Below are 20,741 nucleotides of genomic sequence, written 5' to 3'. Positions count from 1 at the left end.
TCCTCTTCAGGGTTTCACATTTGGTTATTCTGACGTGTTTTTTTCTGTTTATATTTTAAGAAATTCAGTTGATACTGATACATCTGCTTTAAGTGGAGCTGTGTTGTATGCTGAGTACATTATTCATGTGGTACTGCTTGTGCAAACTGAAAGGAGCATTGATGTAATAGTATTGTTCTTTTATTTCAGGTGAAAATGAAAAGCTTAATTTGGTAAAGTTGCTGTGTGGCTACCTGAGAATATTCCGTGAGCATGGTTTTGTGTATCCGTTTGCATTGAGCGCAAATACAAGTAGTGTCATGTGCAGGCGCATTATCTCTTCTTTGGTGTTCATTAAAGTAACCTGTCCTTGTGCCAATGCAGGAACAAGAATAGCCAATATACTTGTATCACCAGCTGTCTCCCAGAGGTTCTTCGGCGTTCTTTTCTTACTCTCCGAGTTTGACACTGGGAAATTGAACCTCCTTGCTGAGCAGGCGACCTGCCTAGGTATGCATTCCAAAATGTAACGAGCTTGCAGGACATGTATTATTGTGAGACAGGGGCATGTAAAAGCGAGCTGGCATTCATTTGCCGCCATATGAAGGCCAGCTTAAATGTCCTACATGTCTCATAGCAATGCCTGCGAGCACACTTGTAACTTGTTCTGTTTGTATGCAGGGTGTTGAAGCAGGGGCGGGGAGGGAGGGTGCAGAGGATCTTGTTAACTTAGAAATGCCAACTGAAGCATCCTGCAATGACATAGCGCAGGACATTTCTTGCACTGGGGACACCACACATTCTGTTCTTGCACTCTTTTCCACTCACCACATTTCAAGCATGTGCCTGTGAACAATCCACCGTGAAAGTTGGCAAAGCATGTACAGAACATGTTGCAATCCACCAATTTCCAGCTACATACTGGCTCCTCTCATTTGTGTTCCACAACAAAATACTTTATGCTAGTTGCTGGTTAAGCTTAGCTAATCCTAGATGCAGAAATGCAGATTTTGCAAGTAGTGTAAGTAGGCTTGTAAATCTTGTGGCAACAGCAGGGAACACATTTTCTGCATGCTGACACCCAGTGTTAGCACATGTATCAAAGCACACTACAGCATATTCTCTTTACAAGGGGCCATGACACCAAACTTTCGAGCATGAATTACACATTGCTTGCCAAGTTGTACAGATCCCACATTCCGAATTTTCTTTATATCGCAGTTGAACTGTGCAGCAATCTGGCAACACATGACAGATGGCAAACTAAAGTGCGTTGTGCGTGGCTTACATTTTCGCATGAGCGTCTTAGCAGTCAGCCTGAGATGGTTTCTACAGACGTTCTCTGGTTTGGGCCATTTTTATTGCATGAGTGAAAAAATTGTGGGCGCTATGCAACTTTCACACCCTTGCTAGACCTTTGAGTACCAGAGCGTGTAGAGAAAAGGGTGTTCGATGTGGTTTTGGAGCAGACAACACAGTGGTGGTCCCACACTTGACATCACACAAGCCATATCAAAATGGCGATTGCTCGGTGAGAGGGGCTTAGAGGCAGCCATCTTGAATTGAAATTTCAGGTTAACACATTTGCTGAGAGCCCAGTTATTTTGTGTGTATAATCATATTGGCCCCTTTGCTCTCCATTTAAATGATAAACCGAGAATAGTTGGATGACCGTGTCATGGCCCCTTTAACTGTAACAACAAGGAACTGTTATTGGCTGGGTTTACAACATAGTCATTGAACAGTACAAAATGGACATACTGATGTCTGATGATGCCATGTGGAAAATATGTCGGATATGTGCAGTGTGGCTGCCACTGTAGATGCAAGAATGTGCTGTTAGGCATATCTACATATGATGGACTATTGACACTCAGTTCAACCACCATTTGAAGATGGCTGCAAAGCAGCACGATTTATCCAGCAGGCATTGAACTCTGTTTCAGCTCTATTACTTATTATGAAAAAAAAAAAGAAATTCCAACCGAGAATCAATCGGGGCATTCAGTGTGCTGATGCCGCATGCGTTCATCAGTGAATTTTTGCATGCCACTAGTACTAGATGGAGAGAGTGGCGCTGTGACCTCTGACATCCGAGATGTGGCTGTGACTGAGCCGGCTCCTCAGTGTTCCTCTGTGGGAGCATGCAAGAGCATGCAAGTCGCCGGCACCAGTGGCAGCGATAACAAAGACAAGTAGCGAAGTGCACAGCTTGCATGACTGAATGAATAAATTCATTATGAAAAGGGATAGCATTTGCTTTTGTAGGGGTGGGCGGTCCATGGAGGATTACAGCAGTTTTCATACTCATAGTTGAAAAAATTAGAACAAATGGTTTGTTACCGTGTAAGGGCCACACATTCTCAAAATTGTGATAAAAAGAAATGTGGCCCTTGCAGGAGTCTATATGGTCATTGCTGCCTTTCATTGTAGCCAGTGTGTGCTCCGCACCTTCAAAAGTGCAGCTGATAAACTGACTGATCACAGCCTCTTTTCCAGTCACCTGATAAGCAGAATGTAGCTGTCACAACCCTAACAATTATTCTGCTCAACCTACCTTGACATCACAGTAACACCAAACTCTCGAAACCCACAAATGAAGCCACTCATTATCAAAAGCTTCTTAATAATAAAACCACTGCATTCTCAGGAATCCTACATCACATTCAATTATAAAAGAGGGTGTTCTTAAAGAAAAAATCAGTAGAGCTATAGATGCCTTCACTGTTTTGTTTCCTGTATATACAATTTTTCCAGAACACACATTAACAAATGCAATAAATACACTCTCTTATTTCACTACCAGCTATGGCTGAGTTACGTTAGCACAATACTTTGATTCTCAAAAGCCTCATCTTAACACCCTTCTCAGACTAAAGGGCAGCTGACACTGAATCTTAAAGCATTTTCTCTTGCCAAAGCAGAGAGCATGTGACTTTGCAAATTAGTACAGAAAATGTTTTGCAGTACTTCGCATAAATTTATTATTTGCGATGATGCAGAAGTGAATGAAAGTCAGCAAGCACCAATGAAACATTTAGGATTGTGTTATAGCTATGCATGCTACACTTCTTTGTTAATTTCATCTAGTTCATACTTTTCTTGTTTTATTGTGCATATTCATATTCGTGACTGCACCTTTATAGCAATGATCATAAGACATAACATGATGTTTTCTTCTTTCAGATTTTCAGAATGCTGTTGATCCCGCAATCAATTGTTGTCGTAATCAGTTCATGCATTTCACAAATATGAACATATATAGAGAATTCACCATTGTTTGCAAGCTGTTGGGAACCTATGGTAGGTACTTTGCCTATGGCTTATCTTGTTCACATTGCTAATCTACCCTTTTAAAATTAGACCTGTTTCTTGTAAAAACTGCTGTGTTGCAAAAATTTTGCTGTTTTTAAAGCGAAGCTTTCCATGTCTCACTGAGTCGTCCGTGAGCGCCAAAAACGTGCTACAGGAAAGCCAACTTACACAATGGAACTATCTGCGCACACATCGTTAAGCACTACAGTCTACATTTGCAGTTGTACCGATAAGAACAATGGGAACTGCAATGCCACGCTACCCAGACGAAGTGTATATATCTGCATTGCATTACGCGCGTCACGCAATGCATTCCCAGCCGTCACCATGAGTAGGCCGCTGGTGCAGCGCATGGCGGAAGAAGAGGCTGCCATACGCGAACGTAAGCGCGAGTGCAATAGTGCCCGTAAGGCTGATCCCGTGTATCGGCAATGGAAGAGCCTCTGACCGTCTACCACAGCAATCACAAGGCAATATTGTGCAAGTGTAGAGTGAAAGTGTGAGTGTGTGCATGTAATCAATGGCTACATGATCTAAAATAAAGGCTATGCAACTTAATGAAATGTGTCTTCTTTCAACTTCAAAGTTCAAAAAATACAATTCTAAACAAGCAATAAAATCACATAGGCATCGCAATGGGTCGCTCAGCATTTCTTGGGTTCGTTGAGTGGTTGTTGGCTTTGGACTTTCACTTTGATTCAGTTTGCATGGGTGAAAGCTTTGCATTCAACCATCTTTCTTTAGGAAAGGGGCTTTGATATTTTTATGTTCATTATGATAAAGCATAGGTCTTTCTTAAAGGTTTCACAATGAAAACTTATCAGTGAGTCTTTTCTTTAGCCTTCTGTTTATTGTAGGTTGCAAATACTCCTGATTAGGTGAAGACGCTTAAAATCTTATTGCATGCACTGCAAAGCAGCATCATACCTCTACTTATGTCATCATTTCTTGCTCATGTTGAATACTTACATTTGCAATAAGACAAGCCGGATGAAGCCTTGTTACTTTTGTGGCAGAGTACTCTGTCTTTGTTGTACTCATACATTTATAATTTTTATTCTGAGGTTAGAAAAGGAGCAACTTGTCTTTTCACAACTTATGCCTGATTCATTTCCAACAGGTGATATAATGATGTTGACAGACACTCTACGCCACAAGATAGAAGAGTCGGCCAGGCACAGGAAGCAAGCTATCTTAGTACTCACCAATGTACTGCGGTCACTTACTGAAGGCAATGAAGGCAAACAAGCTTGCTCTAAGCTTGAAGATTCTGGCTTTATTGGGTATGCATAATTCTAAGTCACTGAGCTGTAGTTGGTTTTTTAGTGATTTACTGTTGTAGACATTGCTTTTGCACTGAATTACTGATTACTAGCACAGCTCTGGTGAACTGCTGCTTGTAATACTTCCCCTTTTCCTCAGTTCCACTTCATGCCATGAGAAGTTACATTTAAAGGCTACATTGCACTGCTGTATTGTCTTTTTATTCAGTTTTTCACTACTGCAGTCTTTTATCATCATCATCTTTTTTTAGTAATCATTTCACATCACTGGATGAAAATGCTGTTGGTTACTTTATTTTTCAAGGAGCTGCCTAGATTTGTAACAATCCCCTAGCTTTGATGAAGCAATGCTGCTTGTTTTGTTGCACTGTTATACGAGACTCTGGTATTTATCGTGAGAGCTACCTTGGTAGCATGACCATTGTGCCTTTCTGGCATGCAGCAGGCATAGAACAAAATACTGGGGTAGTTTAAGATTGTTTTTTCTTTCAGCCTGCAGCTGGTACTGGTTGTATTTAACGTTGCTCATCAGCTTGAGCCAGGCAAGAGCCCATGGTGTAAAATAAGAAGGCTAGGCTGTACTGTACACAAAGCATTGGATAGAAAGTCTTGCTGTCAATGACTAAGCCTTAGTAATAATCTGATGCAGTGCCACACACCAACAATTTGTATTAGAGGCTGATTAAATTCTACATCAGGTGGCTGCTGACGTTTCGTTATAAGCGAGCACACTTTTAATGGCTGTAATTTTGATGAACACTCAGAATAAACGAATGCAGTATGATTACCTTAATGAACATGAGGGCTGCAGCACTCAATTTTAAATAAAATGCAGGGCTCAATTACTGTAAAAGTATAGAAGCCACAAAACTCCTGCATTGTCACGGCCGTGGAGCATCAAAGTCTTAGTGGCTGCTTTACATAAAGGATGTGTTAAGAGAAAGTGTGTGTGTGAGCTTTGCATTAACTGCATCACCAACATGGGCATCATGGCAGCTGTGTAATCTCTTTGAAAGAAGGGAAAGACGGGAGATGATCAACAGGGTGTAGAATTGGGGAAGTTGGCATTTCACGCTTTAACTTGCAACATTTCATTTAAAACGGGACAATAGCTCCATTTTTCTTTTGTCCCTGTCTTCTTTGCACTGCATTCCCCAACTAACAATAGTTAGGTCTTGTTTTACATACTTGTCCATTTCGCTGACATCTTGGCCTAAGCAAACTCTTTCAAGTTGAAGTGGAAGATGATTTGTGGTTTTTCTGCCTTTCTGCAACCACACAGCCACTTTAGTCATCTGCCACTTTGGCAATGAATTTGAAACTCACTGACACAAGTTATCTTATCACATCTGTGGAATCCAAACATTCTCATTTTGCTTGGCCTGCAAGCTCAGGTGCAACCTGTAGCATATGGAAATAATCTGAACGTGGGAACCACTGACTGCCATTCAAATAACATAGTGAGAACCAAAAATGCGTAAGTGTGGTGTATCTTGTGTGCCTAATAACATCAGGACTTGTAAGTAGTGCTGGAGCACTCTTGATAGCCTTGTGCAGGGCTATAGGGTGGTCAGGCTGCAGAGCACTTTGAATGGCAAATTGAAAAGAAGGCATACTCCATATAGTATTTGAACTTCTTTCTTTTTTTCTAATTAATGCAGGAACAGGCACTGAAATGAAACTGTGCTGACCTGCCTTGATAGTTTGCCAAGCTAATGCCTACATACATAAAACACTGTTAGGATGCAGCATATGGGTCAACCTAGCACTACTCCTATACTTTTCCTATGTTCATTATACACACAGTACAAACGAATAAATTGTGCTTGCTGTCGTGGTTGCTTTCTATAAATTTTAGATGTAAGCAGATTTCTGATGACAGTCAAGTTTAAGTTGTCTCCACTGCATCGAACTAGCACTAAACATTTCTTTTCAGAAGTAAACATGTGCAGCCATAGTCTATGATGTTCCTTAGCTAAAATTCACAAGTAAATTTGAAGCTACTCTTGGTATCTGGATGCAACATTGTAACGCACTAGAACCTGTTTACCAACTGCCTTCTTAACTTATTCACTTTATTTGTTTTAGCAAAGCCAAGTTTAAAAGATAAAGCAGTGCAGATGTGTTAGTCGTCACATTCAGGGTAAATGCAGGCCTCCTTTCAGGTCACTGCTCGAGTACTTTATTTCTGAGAGCCTTTGGGACTTGCCTTTGAGTGGACCAGGAGGAGATGAAAGTACAGTGGATGCCATGCAGCAGCATTCACTTTGTATTCTGCCACTGGACAAGATGAATTCAAATATTCTGCAGAGCTGCCTGCTGCTAGATGCAGTAGCAATGCTTTCTCAGGTGAGAAGCCTCAACAGTCGTGCATCTTACGTGTGCCACATTTTTCTCAGTCTTTCTCGGTGGAAAAAAAGAACAATTGGAAAAAAGAAATTGGGAAAGAAAAAAAAAGGAAAGAAACACAGCTTTTCCAGACTTGGCTGAGAAATGTACAAGGACACTTCATGCAACCTTTGGCATCAAGTAAAGCTGCTTGTGGTTGCTGCATGCTTAAAAAAACAACGCACACACACAAGAAAGAATGCGCGGTGCAAACACTGGACTGTAAGAACAGAGTGTGTGCGTCTTTCAATAAGATATCCAGCAGTAATTACCATGTCTGTAGCTCATACATCACAATCATGGGGTGTCATCTTGAAGCATATTTGAAGCTTTTCGAAGTTAAAAAAGCATAGCGACATGTGCAACAGTGACTGGTTCAAACGCAAAAAGTGTATGCATAGTTGAGAGGCCATGTACGAGTGTTGTGTACAGAAAGTGGTAAGTGCAGCAAAGCTGCTGACGGGATCTACAGCTTTCGTGCACATACCTGGGATTGCCAACCATTGTGAACATTCGGAAATGTTCTTCTAATTTGTGCTTTGCATTTTTTTTCTTTACAAATCTGTCCTCCTTGGGCTGATTCCCACGATGTCTCTACACATGCTGGTGGCCTTTCTTGCAGCTTTCCAGTGACTTCCATCCCCTGCTGAGGATTTGCCTTTGCCCACTGTTAGAAAAGGCCGACAGCCAGAACTACCTGGTTTCTCATGTGGCATGCACGACTTTGTGGCAAGTGGCCAAAGCTTGTGGTTACAGGTATGTGGCTAGCGTTGGCGCCACAACTGCATTCTGCCACCAGACTTTCGTTCATGCTGACTTCTTACTTTTAAATTTATGCATCCTGATATGTTACAGATTTTATCTGTCAAGTTTTTACTCACTGGTTAGAACTGAGTAGCATCAAATTGTAAATGCAGTAGTGTTATTACATATTCTTTTTTTGTAATATCGGTCGGCTTACATTAAAGTAATCCTTAACCTCATGTGGCTTTAAACTTGATGGCTAAAGAGACTCAGCTGCATCAGTGGCGGACCTATAGAGATAAACACTAGTAATTAATGTTTATGCAATAGTGTAAACTTGCAGGTTTAACAAGTGTACACCTTAAGACGGACAAGCGCTTGTCCTGTGTCTGCCTTCTTTTGTTCAGTCTTAAGGTGTGCACTTCTTAAACCTGCAAGTATGAACCAACTAGCCCAGCAGCATGTTCTGTTTAAAGCTACATTCACGTTGAAGGTCGCCTATGATTAGTCATCGCAACAAATCTAAAGACCTGTTATAGCCCAGCTGTTGCATACCTCCTGTGTGTCTCGTACTGCTTATCAGCTGGTCGATCTAAAGCAGCACTCATTGCAAACATTTATTCTAGCTAAGCTAGAAACAGATCAAACATGAAAACATGCCAGCTTGCTTAAAAGTTGTGAGCACAACCACATTGACAAAAATGGCCCACTTGTCATCTTTATTATATATAATGGCTTGCTCTGGCATCTTATGCGCTATGTGGAAGCACCACTGGTACAGTGAAACATTGCAATCTAATTCAATTCACTGGCTGCATCAGTTACAGCTATTGTCAATTTTGCCACTTGAGTTTAATGATGTTTTCTTATTAAGCCAATAAGTTGCTGAAGGGTGTATAATGTTTCATCTAAGCATGTCAGTGACATTTTCTTCAGTAATCTTGCCCATGGGAGAAGACATGGTACAGGTTCCAGTGAGCAATGCATGAAGCATCCAGATTGATTATGTTTAACTGCCTAAAGCAACACACAGTCTATGAGAGATGTTGTAGGGGAGACTCTGGATTAATCTTGGCCACTTGGGCTTACTTACCGTGCTCCCCGGTACATGGCCATTTTTTAATTCTGCTCCCATTGGAATGTTGCCACCATGGCCCGAAACCAAACCCATGGCCTTAGCTGAAGAATGCTATAGTATAGCCAATGAGCCGCTGCAGCAAGTGTGCATGGAGCTTTCTACATGCACTGAGTCACGACAGATTAATGGTTCCTTACCGTTTAGAGCAGGGCTCTAATGAGCAAATTTAAGAACAAAGTATCATTCACAAAGGCCAAAATACCAGATTTACCTAAGTTATTCTAAATAAGAATGATTGCATACTAAAACAAGTGAAGCTGGCATTTTCATGAAGAGGTTTCAAGATATATATCTTACTCATGGATTACTCTCACCTAACTACAGTTTTTACGGCTTTTCTGTGCACAAGTGCATCTTTAGCATACCTTGTTGTAAAAAAATATGCACTGATTTGCTTAATATTTTGTTTATGTTGCATTGTGGCTATGTAAAATGTTGTATAACTTGCTGTAAAGAACCAGACAGTCGGCCGGCTGCCAGAACACCTGTTTTATTTTTACTTCGTCTTCTCCCCCGTGTTAGCTGTGCGAGTGCCTGAGGCCAAGTGCACTTCGTCTTTACACCTGCTAAAAATTTAAAATGGTGTTATTATCATTATTGAAACTTATCATAACTTGTTCAGTGCTTTTTTTTTTATATTGCTGCAGTTATTGGTAGAGTAAACTTGATAAAGTTTATGTATGTGTATATCCATACAGCATAAGCTATGTATTGTTTTATTTGTTCAATGTAGTTCATGAAATAAAAATAAAGTATTCTCTATTATAGCAATGCATGTTAGGGAGCTACATGGTGTTTAGAATGCATATATAGGGTTGTTCGTTTTCAGGTAAAACCCATTTCACCCGATTTAATGAGGGCTAATTGGTTCATGATTAGAGCAAAAGGTATAAAGTAACAGCATGAAAGGAACAAGGACGACGAAGGAACGAAGACCACAGGACAAGCGCTGACTGCCAACGGAATGTTTATTACAAGAAAACCAGCCTTTTTAATACCTACTCGAAAAACATGTGCACATCAAACACTCGCTAATCACAATCTTTCTTTCAGGAAGTTTATTTCTTTCTCCGATAATAGAAGAGAAGGCGAACTAACACAATTGTCACCTTCATTGCTGATCCAAAAGGCCTCTAAAATTTCTCTTTCTTTCTTGGATTTTGCTTTTCGTAAAAATTTCGTTTTATTAAACATCATGCGTGTTTCTTACAATGGTCAGCTAAATGGCTACCATATCCCTTCTTTGCGTTATTGCAGTGTTGACGAGCACATTCATTGAAACATTGTCCAGTTTGACCTATGTAAACTTTTCCACAATTCAAGGGAATCTGATATACTACATTACTCGTGAAATTGCACAAAAGACTGGTCTTGTGATTGTTAGTGCAAGCGGGGGGCTGCATGTTTCATGCGTGCACAAATCGAAGACAGCTTGCAAGGGGCGTTGAAAAACAAGATAACATTATACCTAGTATTTGAAATTTTCTCAAGATTGTGTGATAACTTGTGTAAGTACGGAACAACATGCACTGGTCTCCTGTCTTGTTTCTTTTCTTTGTTGCGTGGTTCTATTTTTCCTCTGCAGGATTGTCTCGCACAATCGAGCCTGCATCTCTTAACCTTTGCTAGCTGATTCATCAGGCTACGCTCACATTCATGCTCACACGACTTATTTAATGCTGCCTTAATACACGTGGTGGCTAAACCCCTCTTGATCAGTTCTAAGAAGAAAATTTAAGAAGGAAAGAGAAATTTTAGAGGCCTTTTGGATCAGCAATGAAGGTGACAATTATGTCAGTTCGCCTTCTCTTCTACTATCGGAGCAAGAAATAAACTTCCTGAAAGAAAAATTGGGATTGTGATTGTGATTAGCGAGTGTTTGATGTGCGCATGCTTTCTGAGTATATGTATAAAAAAGGCTGGTTTTCTTGTAATAAACAGCGCTTGCAGCGCTGTTTGCAGCGCTTGTCCTGTGGTCTTCGTTCCTTTGTCGTCCTTGTTCCTTTCGAGCTGTTACTTTATACCTTTTGCTCTAATGTTTCAGGAGGATCGGGTTAAACCCGATTTCTCCCTGAATATCAAAATCGCATGCCACCTTATTTTTTTACGCTGCACAGAGTTTGCCGTGCACACGCACGCACTAGCTACCCTGCTTTGAGACAACGAGGTTAGATCCTACTGGCTTAAGTGAACTCCAGTGATCTATAGTTCATTTCACAAGCTGCATGCAACACTGTGGATGTACACGGCTCTCAACCAACTGCCCAACGCCTAACTCTGAGTTAGTAACTCACCGTGACCTCTCTTCATTTCCGTGGACGACACGGATTTGCTTCATGACAAGTTAAACCAGTACTTGCTGGAAGCAAGCCCCACTAACACAGCTGTCTAACTCATTGAGTACTGGCATAAGTCTACCGCTCACTACCCCAGGCTGGCAAATGCTGCACTGACATAGTTGTGCCTACCTATTGGAAGCTGTGATGTCGAGAGAACTTTCTCTCAGCCGAGATATGTTCAAAGATCGGACAGGTCTCGGATGTTGCGCATGCATGTTAACATGCATGCGAAACATGTATGTTAACATGTTGAATTCATACATACATACATGTTAACATGTATGAATGTATGTTAACAAGGATGTGTAAAAAAAATCAATGACCAGCTTTTCGTGAATAAAATTTTTAATTTCCTAGAAGTTATCAATGCTCTTTACTGTCATTATTATTTGTTAATTTCCAAACAAACGCCGAACTTCGGAGTATCTTTTGCTAGAAAACCTTGATGTCCCCGCGATTACCAGCTTGAAACAGATCCCTAGTTTTAATGCATTAGCGCTAAGGAGCTTGTGATATCCTCCGATATAAAAAGAAACTTCGAATGTAATGTATTACTTAGTACATTTGTAAATTTAACCCGAAAGCAACCCGAATTTCAAAATGGTTCCACAAAAAACCCGATTATCCCCCGATTATCAGCTTGAAAAATAGCACCCGATTTTTACCGCCCGAATTTAAAAAATATAAAACCTGAAAACGAACAACCCTATGCATATACAGGATGCAACAAAAGTTCCCCCACTCTCCAGAAATTAGTTGTAAAAAAGCCAAGTGGCCCGAACCGAAGGAATTTCTGAACGTTCCGCCCGAAGAATTGTGAGAGAGAAGCTGCACAAGTAAAAAGTTCAGAAAGCTTATAGACTCGCAGAGAACACGAAGGAGACCAGAGTCATAAGATGCAAGGACCTGCACAAATCTTTCAGCAGCACGGCATGCCAACACAGCATTCTCTTCACAGACGAGGCAGTGTTCAATATCAAGCAGTTTTTAAACCACCAAATGATAGGGTATTGACAGGAAGTGGAACCCTCGAAATAAGCCGTCAGTGGAAAAATTGCCTCAAGAGTTTTTCACCCTCAATTAGTGATGGTTCTTGGCGCAGTTACTTCTGTTGGAAAAATGCCGCTGGTTTTTTGGAACAGGGAGCCATAGTGAACAGCGCTAATTATCTGGTAGATGTCCTTAAGAAGGAGGTCCTGCCATGGGCAGAATCTACTTCGGAAATCATCAGTGAACCCATCAGCTAAATTCCGTTCCAGCTCGCAAGGCTAAGGCAGTGCAACAATGGTGCATAAAAAACTTCCCTGATTTCATTTACACTTTAGAGTGGCCCCCAAACAGCCTGAATCTAAATTCGCTCGACTATGCAGTCTCGTCTGTGTTAAAAAGCACATTCTGCTCTACTCCTCACCGCAATTTGGCTGCTCTTTGTCGGGCATGAGAGAAAGCAGGGAGTGAATTAGATGAAGGCTACATCCGTGCCGCCATAGATGCATTTTTGAAGTGACTGAAGGCTTGCATTCACACAAAATGTAGACATTTGGAAAAGTAGATTTGTATTTGTAGAGCATAACAAATTAAGTTAATAAAAGTGATTTTGTTACAGTGCATTGCAACCATATTTATGGGTTTTTATTTGAGTGCAAGAACTTTTGCCACATCCTGTAGTACTGGGTTAAGGGTTTCTGTCAGATGCAGGTGCATGCTTGTAAACCTTAACCATTAGTTTTCTTCTTTGTAAGAAAAACTGTAATTGCGAATAAAGTGAAAGTGAAAGGGGGGGTTTAACGCGGACAGGTGAAGAGACATTAAACATAGCACTACATCTGCCAGTAAGTTGAGCAGGTCCCATGTGTGAAGTCCAGGCTTGTTGCACTATTTTACTTTGTGGTTCACCTCATTTAGCTGTAGTCAAGAGTGCATTCTGTGTTGGAAAAGTGGCCCATATAAGGGTTTGGCTTTACGACACACTACTGTCCTGGATTGTTTCTGACCTGTGTCACTTCATTTTTATGTTCTATGCTTGCCGTATTTCTTTTCTGAGATTGCAGCAAAGCCACATTAATCCTTGTGTTAATCTTCACTCTCAGTTCTATTTCAGAACTTATCCAGCAAAACACTGACTACATTGCCAACACAGTGCTGTTCAAGCTTAGGCATCCGAGGTCTCATGGCGACGTCGCACGGATTGTGCAGGCTCTGGCTAAGCATAGTGACAGAGGAAGCATTGGCCTTTTGGAGGATGTTGGTTACGAGGCAAGTTTCTTTAGTTTAGGCATTATTTGAAGGTATATAATGACTACCATATAGGCTTGAACACATCAGTTTGATTGTGCAGAGAGACTAATTGAACATTTTGTTTCAATTTCAGTCTCATCAGGCTGGATATTCAGCTCTCATCCTAAATTAGTTATTTACGCAATGCTTGGCTTGTTATGCCTAGGGACTAGCAGGGATATGTGCCCCAATCGGCAAGGTGCAGCAGAGATGTACATCATAACTGAAATTCATGGGCGTGTGCATTTTTCACCGAAAATTATCTTACATTTGTCATTGCAAAGTGCACTGACTGACACAGCGGGCTGCAGAAATGTTGTGACATTAACAAGCAGCCACTGTTTTAGTGTGGGCATTGCACAGTGTGGCACATCAGTGCAAAACTGTTGCAGAAAGCTGTGTGCAAAAAATGCAGCCTACAGAATTTCTTAGGTCTCTGCACAGCCACTCTGCGAGAGTGGGATTGATCATAACACTTGCAGAGCATGGTATGACGTAAATCAAGACGTGTCAGTATATCTTGCCTCACTTTTCCATTTATCTAGGCTCAGTTGACACAGATTGGTACACATTATTGAATTAAGTAACACGTGCACTATTGAATCATAAATTGAGTATTACAGTCGAACCTCGATAAAACAAAGTTGTAGTTGCAGCGAAAAACTTCATTATATCGCGAATTTTGTTAATTTGAGATTTCATTGATTTAATGAAACTAAGATTGGGAAATAAAAATAGTTCATTACATCGCGAATTTTATTAAATTGAGGTTCGTTACATCGAGGTTTGACTGTATCAAGATTGAGATTAAACGTTTCTTTCTTTCAAGACCAAGTTAGGGCATATGAATAACTCCTACATAAATGGTCTTCACTACATTGTAAATATCTACCTTCACTTTTACTGCACGTAAACATACACTACTCGCTGTATTTAATAGCCTCTATTTTTCAATTTTGGTGTGTTCACTTGATTGCATGATTTCTTTGATGATGGTATAAGCCCTAGGATCACACCACCTCAACCTCTCTGTGCACCATTAACGTAACAGTAGAGAGTTTTAGTATTGTGGAAAATGTTTGCGTTAGCGTGTTACGCACGGTAAATCTTTGCGAAACGCTGTTCGAAAGAGTTTTAGTATAGCGTAAGACAACGATGCGCCGCTAAGCGCAAAACTTTGCTGCGCCATCTAGCTGCGAGTAGTCAAAGCAGCAAACTGAGCAGCTCGACAATCAAACTAGCCGCGTGGATCCACGCCAAGCCTTGAAAAGAGCCTGCATAGTCAAGCGCTCGGGCACGGAAATTAATCGGTAACAACTTTGAGACGTATTGGGCGCTGTTAGTAAGTTTAAGACAATTGAAGCACGTAAACAACTATTAATAAAATAAATTGGGCAACAATAATTTTAAGATTTCTTGCCTCAGTCTGACGAGTGTTTACAGGCAGAGTTACGCTTTCGCTGTGCATGTGGAGTGTGCTTACCTAGAATCGACAGCGAAAACAACGTTGTCTTATCGACCGTGGGCCGTTACCGAAGCCAGAATACCCGGAGCGAAAACCAGCAGCACCATTTATTCGTAAATCAGCTAGTCCTACAAGGCAGCAGGACAAGACGATTTCTGCGAAGTGGCAGCCGTCAATTCCGAGGGTGCCGCCATGTTTGCAATGCTAAAAACTTTGCGAGCGTTTAGCGTCTCCGCTATATTCGAAAAATAGCAGACGCACGCTACGCGCAAAACTGAAATAGCGTTCTGAGCATGCGCAGTCTGACCCCGCTATTTTTTTGCATTTAGCGTTGTGCCATTTCCGCAATACTAAAACTGTCTCGTACTTCTTCCTCAGTGAAAAGGGAACCTGACTACTGCTGTCTATGTGCACAGTGATCATCATCATCATATAGGCTGATGATGATAATGTTGCAATGCTTGTCATCGCACATTTTGGTATGCCCGCTTTATTGCATGATTTGTTTGATGATTCTATAAGCCCTAGGATCACACTTCCTCAACCTCACTCTCTGTGCACCATTAACGTAACAGTAATTCTTCCCCAGTAAAAAGGGAATCTGACCACAGCTGTCCATGTGCACAGTGGTTATTCATGAAGGGGGAAAAAAAAATAAGAACAATGGTTATAACTTATGCTTATCAAAAGATATTACTGATGAAACGGGCAAACTTTTATGTAAAGATTCACCAAAAAATGCTAGTAAGCTGTCATGAGAGCAAAAGGTATATAAAAAGAAAAGCATATTGAATTTTCAAAACATAAAACCAGAAACCCTTAACTATTGGTAACTCAAAGCATGTCACTTTTATTTATTTATTTATTTATTTATTTATTTATTTATTTATTTATTTATTTATTTATTTATTTATTTATTTATTTATTAGTATACCTACTGCACCTAGTTGCTTGAATGTGCTCATGCTCCGTCACAAAATTGTTTTTTCATTACAGGTATTGAATGCACTTGACTTCTGCCACAAAGATAATGCGCTGCCATTCTTGAAGGTCCTCGCAAGCATAGTGTTGTACCTGAACACTTGGTTTCCTGCGGCACCTAAAACGGTCCGTACACATTTTGGAGAAGTGTCTACTGTCACTTGCTTTATGTGGGCTTTTTTTTAATATGCATTATCCTCATTGTTATTCTTGTTCTTTTTTTTTTACCCAAATAAAGCAAGTTCTGCTGTAAACCAGTGGCTGAGGGCTGTTACAAAGGCCCTTTTCATGTCATACATGATGTAACTAGAAATTAGTAATGTTGTGATGCTCAAAATAGAAATTAAATATTGCCTCTAATGCTCAAAATGCAAGAACTTGTATAACTCATAACTCAACAATATGTTAACCCTTTGGGTGCCAGACGTTCCCGCCTGCTGTGTGCTGGAGCTTTTCCAAAGTGCAACAAATTTAATTTCTGTCCAAGTAATACAATAGCAGGCTGTAAATGCAAATAATATTTATTAGCAATATGTTGCTGAACATTTTAAAAGTTTCTTAATCTGAATATTCAAGTGGGAATGAAAGCATGCTAATTAATAATCTTAATTAGAATAATTACTGTCCCACAGGCAACATGGCATATTTGTTGCTTTCATTGTCACTTGAAGACACCTCATAACCAACTTGAAGTCCATTGACTCAAGTTCACAAAAGGTTATTGAATTCCTGGATCGTTCCAAAAGCATAGGGCCTTTTGTGCTGATCAGCTATGGCAAAAAACAAGACACATGCACCAACAGATAATAGAAGCTTTGTTGCACTATCTGTCCTATAAAAATAAAACCTTCCATACAGTTTTAGTTTAACAAACTTCTGTATAGATGGCGCAACCAGCCTATGTATCTTCTATGTTCATGAATTATCGGGAAAGACGGGGAGAGTGCCGAAAACATGACTTTGCTTGGGCACGGCACTATAAAGGTTAAGAGTCAAATTTGGGCGATGAAAAACACAACAATGCGACCTTATGAAGATATAAATAAATAATCATAAATTATCGGTTATGCAAAAACAACAAGGGAACTTGTGTACACCCAAGTGCTTAGACATAGCTAGAGATTACGAAACATGAAAAAAATTTGAATAAACATATATGATTGCATGTTTATAAGATACACGTGTTGCTTCCTTAATAAAAAAATTATTTCTGTATATATATACATAAAGAAATCCCCATTGAAAAACAAATTTCTTTTCAACGCTTTGGCCGGGGAGCACCCTTTATGAAGAATGGTTTAACATGCATGCCGCCGCCGACGTCAGGGGGTGGTTGAGAGACACATGATGGTGCGGGAGACCAGATGGACGACGTAAACGACATTTCTGTAGAACAGGGCCGCAACAATGCCCTCTGGATGCCGTAATTAGGCGTGACCCCCCGCAAAAGCATTGCAGGAGCTGCCACGCTTTCCTCCATGCTCACGCGCAACAGCAACGACAGTCCAGGAAAGAGGTTTGGGGAATGTTAGAGAGGGAGTAGAGAGAGAGGAGGCAGGGAATGGGTGCAACTGGATCCCATACTGGCGCAGTACTACGTGGACAAAAACAAGTGGTGCAGGCAAGGTGACATTTAACATTACATCACGACTGTTGTATGCCGTCAACATCACCTCCAAATACAGTTAAACCTGCTTATAACGAACCTCCATATAACGAATTCCTGGATATAACGAAGTTTTTCGATTCCCCGCCGTTACTCCATAGAAGCACATGTATTTGAGACCTCTACGTAACGAAGTGGCAGCGGGAGACCCCCTTGATATAACGAATTTTTCCCTCCGACCACCTAGAGATTTTGCCCCAAATTTGTCATTTTTGCGCGAGCAGCAGCCGGAAGCACCTTCTCCGCCGCGATGGAATGCGAAGCGAGCGCACGTGTGCGAGGCGGCCCTGCATACCTCGACCCGGCGATCTTGCCGTCTTGCCGCCGCGGACGTGACCTTTCCCCCTCCCTTCATTTAAATCTGATCCTGCCGCTTGCTGCAGCTGGCCTAGCCCGCCAAGCCGGCACTCTCTCCTTTTCCAGCTGATATTGCCGACGCGCTGGTACACGCTGTGGCACATCAGACTCGATGAGCGCTGACACGCGCTGTCAAACGCTGGCGGCGTGTGGAAGCGCCGCTGGAGAAGCGACCGAAGTGACCTTTGTGCTGTTGTCTATCGCTTCAACGCAAACTGAGCGCCGAGAACACACAGCACGCAGAAAGCTACGAGCCGCCGACGCACCTACACTGCTAGACTCTGCCCCAACGCAGATCGCTTTCAAGATACGGCCTGCGCGACCGCGCGCCGCCCAGCTATCCCTCCCCCCTCGCTCCCTCGCCGGTGCCACGAGCGCAACGGAAGAAGGCGCGCTTCCTCCCTGCTTTTCTTGCGCGCGCGAGATTTAGAAGCGGTCGTCGGCTCCCCTCGCACGTTTTCACTCGCACATACAGCATACGGTGCGCGGCGACTGCGTTATCGCCCTTGGAGTTTAGGGTACGGCCACGCTAGTGGCAAAAACACGCAGCAAAAACTCGCGTCAGAAAAGCGCGGCAACGCGTCATGCCGCGCGTGGCAAAAGCGGCAGGAATCGGGGGTCTTGCGGCGTGCCGCGAGATGAAGAACCAATCAAGAGCGACGAGGGTGACGTCACGGAGCCATCACAACCGGAATGCCGCCGGTCCGCGCCGGGTTTTCAATCGACGATCGTCGTCTCGCATGAAACAACGAGCGCTCGCGGTGTTGCTCGCCCGTTCGGAGAGCGCGGAAATCGCGCTGCCGCGCGGCGAGACGACGCGCGTGCCACGGTGGTCTCGCGGCAAGGCGCTGACGCGCGGCAACTTGCCACTCGCTGCATGACGCGCGCGTTTTTTGCCGCTAGCGTGGCCGTACCCTTATATACGGAATATCTATGAGCCAAAACCAATTTTAGGGCCACAACGCGTCATGGACACCATCTTTATATAGCAAACATGGATTTCAAGGGCCATACTTTTGCTGGCGGAAACCGAAAATATGTCACAGTTGTCGCCCCCGGCACTTTGGCGGCCAATGCCATCGTCAAGCCACCAAGCCAAGCGACATGAAAAGTCAAAATGGCCGCTCGGGCCGGCGCGGGGTGGCAGTTCGCAACGTATGATGCGGGAACGGTCCCACAGTTGCGACGCAACAGCGGGGTTACCAATGCATTGGGTTCTAAGGGAGCTGTGCCGGGACCGGTCGAAAACGACGTAACAGCCGCGAAAACGCAGCCCCCGGGAACATAACAGAGATGTTCTACTGTAACACTATACGACGCTACGACGCCATCGTGACGCTCGCTCTTCGTTTCCGATGCCTCGCGCTTGTGCGAAACGACACGCGTCCATGCATCCGGTACCTGGTGTGACATTCCAGGATGAGTGCTTCGACGAAAACGGAAAACGGGTGCGTGTTACAATTGAGGGCGCGTTAGAATCGAGTAAATACGGTAAACGTTTATTTTTCGAATTTTCGTGCCGAACCTGCATATAACGAAATCCTCTTTATAACGAAGTTCTTCGGGAATTTGTCAATTTCGTTATATCCAGGTTTAACTGTACTGTCAATGAACGCAAACTGCACAGAAAGCTTCGCCTACATTGATTCTCACGGTGCGTGGGGCCTGCATGTTTCTTTTTCCTTCCTTTTTTTGGGGACTTTGAGAAATGCGTATGACTAAGCAGCGCTTTGCTGTACATACTTACGTTTTATGGCCTGTTGCTTTTTATTCAGGGCATGCTGAAGAAGGGCGTTACAACACGGGTGCTCCCAGAGAAGACATTTGTGCAGTTCGTGAAAGAGTTTCATCAATGCAAGACGATTTCCGCCGATGTTGAGTTCACTGACGAGGAACTTGAAAGCACCGAGGTGCCTAGGGAAGATCTGTGTGGTGAGGAAATGGACGAGAAGCCACCTGTGCCTGGACACATCAAGCTCCTTGTGCAAGTATGAGCAGACACGCTTGGTTCAAGCAGTTTCTACTATACAATGCAAAACTAAATGCACTACGCATTGCAACTTCATCATGCGCACATCACAAATCACTACTCTACGGTTGAATTACGTCATTAAGGGGGCCCTGCTACACTTCTTATTGAAGTTGAAAAATACATTTGACGTTAAAGTGTACTACTGAATAAATTTTTCGCGGCAATAATTATTTACATGCGTTCAGTAGAAGTGGAGTTATCGGCAGTCAGAGATCACCCTTCATCCCCTTCTCGGTGCTTCCGCTCCTTCTTCAACAGCTTGCATTGTAGATGCTATGGCAGAGCGGGATGAGACGCAGTTTAAATTTGGTTCTGGGTGTTCAAGTAAATGCCACTACTTCCGGTTCTGGCAGCTACGACATGCTAAACTCGGAGGCTGTTCCTCAACTTATGCTTGAGTTACTATAGAGTTTATATGCCGCAACGGCAAGCATTATCGCTGTGGCGTTGAACATCTTCAAAGTAATCGAAAAAATATGCTTAAGGTTTTCTTCGTGGCTGACACGTTGTGTGCCATGCCAGTGATGATGCAAGCTCGGTCGTATTGTTTACACAATTCAGGGAGTGGGGGTGTTTGTAGGAGGAAGGCACAAAAATGTGTTGCATGTGCACCTTTAATATAAATTTAGACAACAGTTCTGCTTTGATTATACCTGAATAAATCTATAATGAAAACGATAATTCCAATAAAATTTGTGGTGCTGAAGGGCTGAACTTTTGCACGGGTGGCTACATCTATCTTTAAATGCAAACATTAGAAATAGTGGCATCTTGCAC

At 42.3% G+C, this 20,741-nt stretch overlaps 1 protein-coding gene across 1 annotated transcript in view; it reads left to right on the top strand.

Annotated features, from left to right (window-relative positions):
- Positions 1 to 20,741, top strand: part of LOC119446765 (TELO2-interacting protein 1 homolog) — a 48,194-nt gene that overhangs the window by 11,679 nt on the left and 15,774 nt on the right. The window contains exons 9-17 of the mRNA XM_049664935.1: positions 190 to 246; positions 364 to 489; positions 3,166 to 3,282; positions 4,415 to 4,577; positions 6,743 to 6,926; positions 7,588 to 7,721; positions 13,277 to 13,442; positions 15,925 to 16,035; positions 19,708 to 19,920. Coding sequence (XP_049520892.1) covers positions 190 to 246; positions 364 to 489; positions 3,166 to 3,282; positions 4,415 to 4,577; positions 6,743 to 6,926; positions 7,588 to 7,721; positions 13,277 to 13,442; positions 15,925 to 16,035; positions 19,708 to 19,920 — 1,271 coding nt within the window. The remainder of the gene's footprint in view (positions 1 to 189; positions 247 to 363; positions 490 to 3,165; positions 3,283 to 4,414; positions 4,578 to 6,742; positions 6,927 to 7,587; positions 7,722 to 13,276; positions 13,443 to 15,924; positions 16,036 to 19,707; positions 19,921 to 20,741) is intronic.

Source organism: Dermacentor silvarum, chromosome 3 (genome assembly GCF_013339745.2).
Source record: "Dermacentor silvarum isolate Dsil-2018 chromosome 3, BIME_Dsil_1.4, whole genome shotgun sequence".
NCBI lineage: Eukaryota > Metazoa > Arthropoda > Arachnida > Ixodida > Ixodidae > Dermacentor > Dermacentor silvarum.
This window is presented reverse-complemented; position numbering and strand designations above follow the sequence as displayed.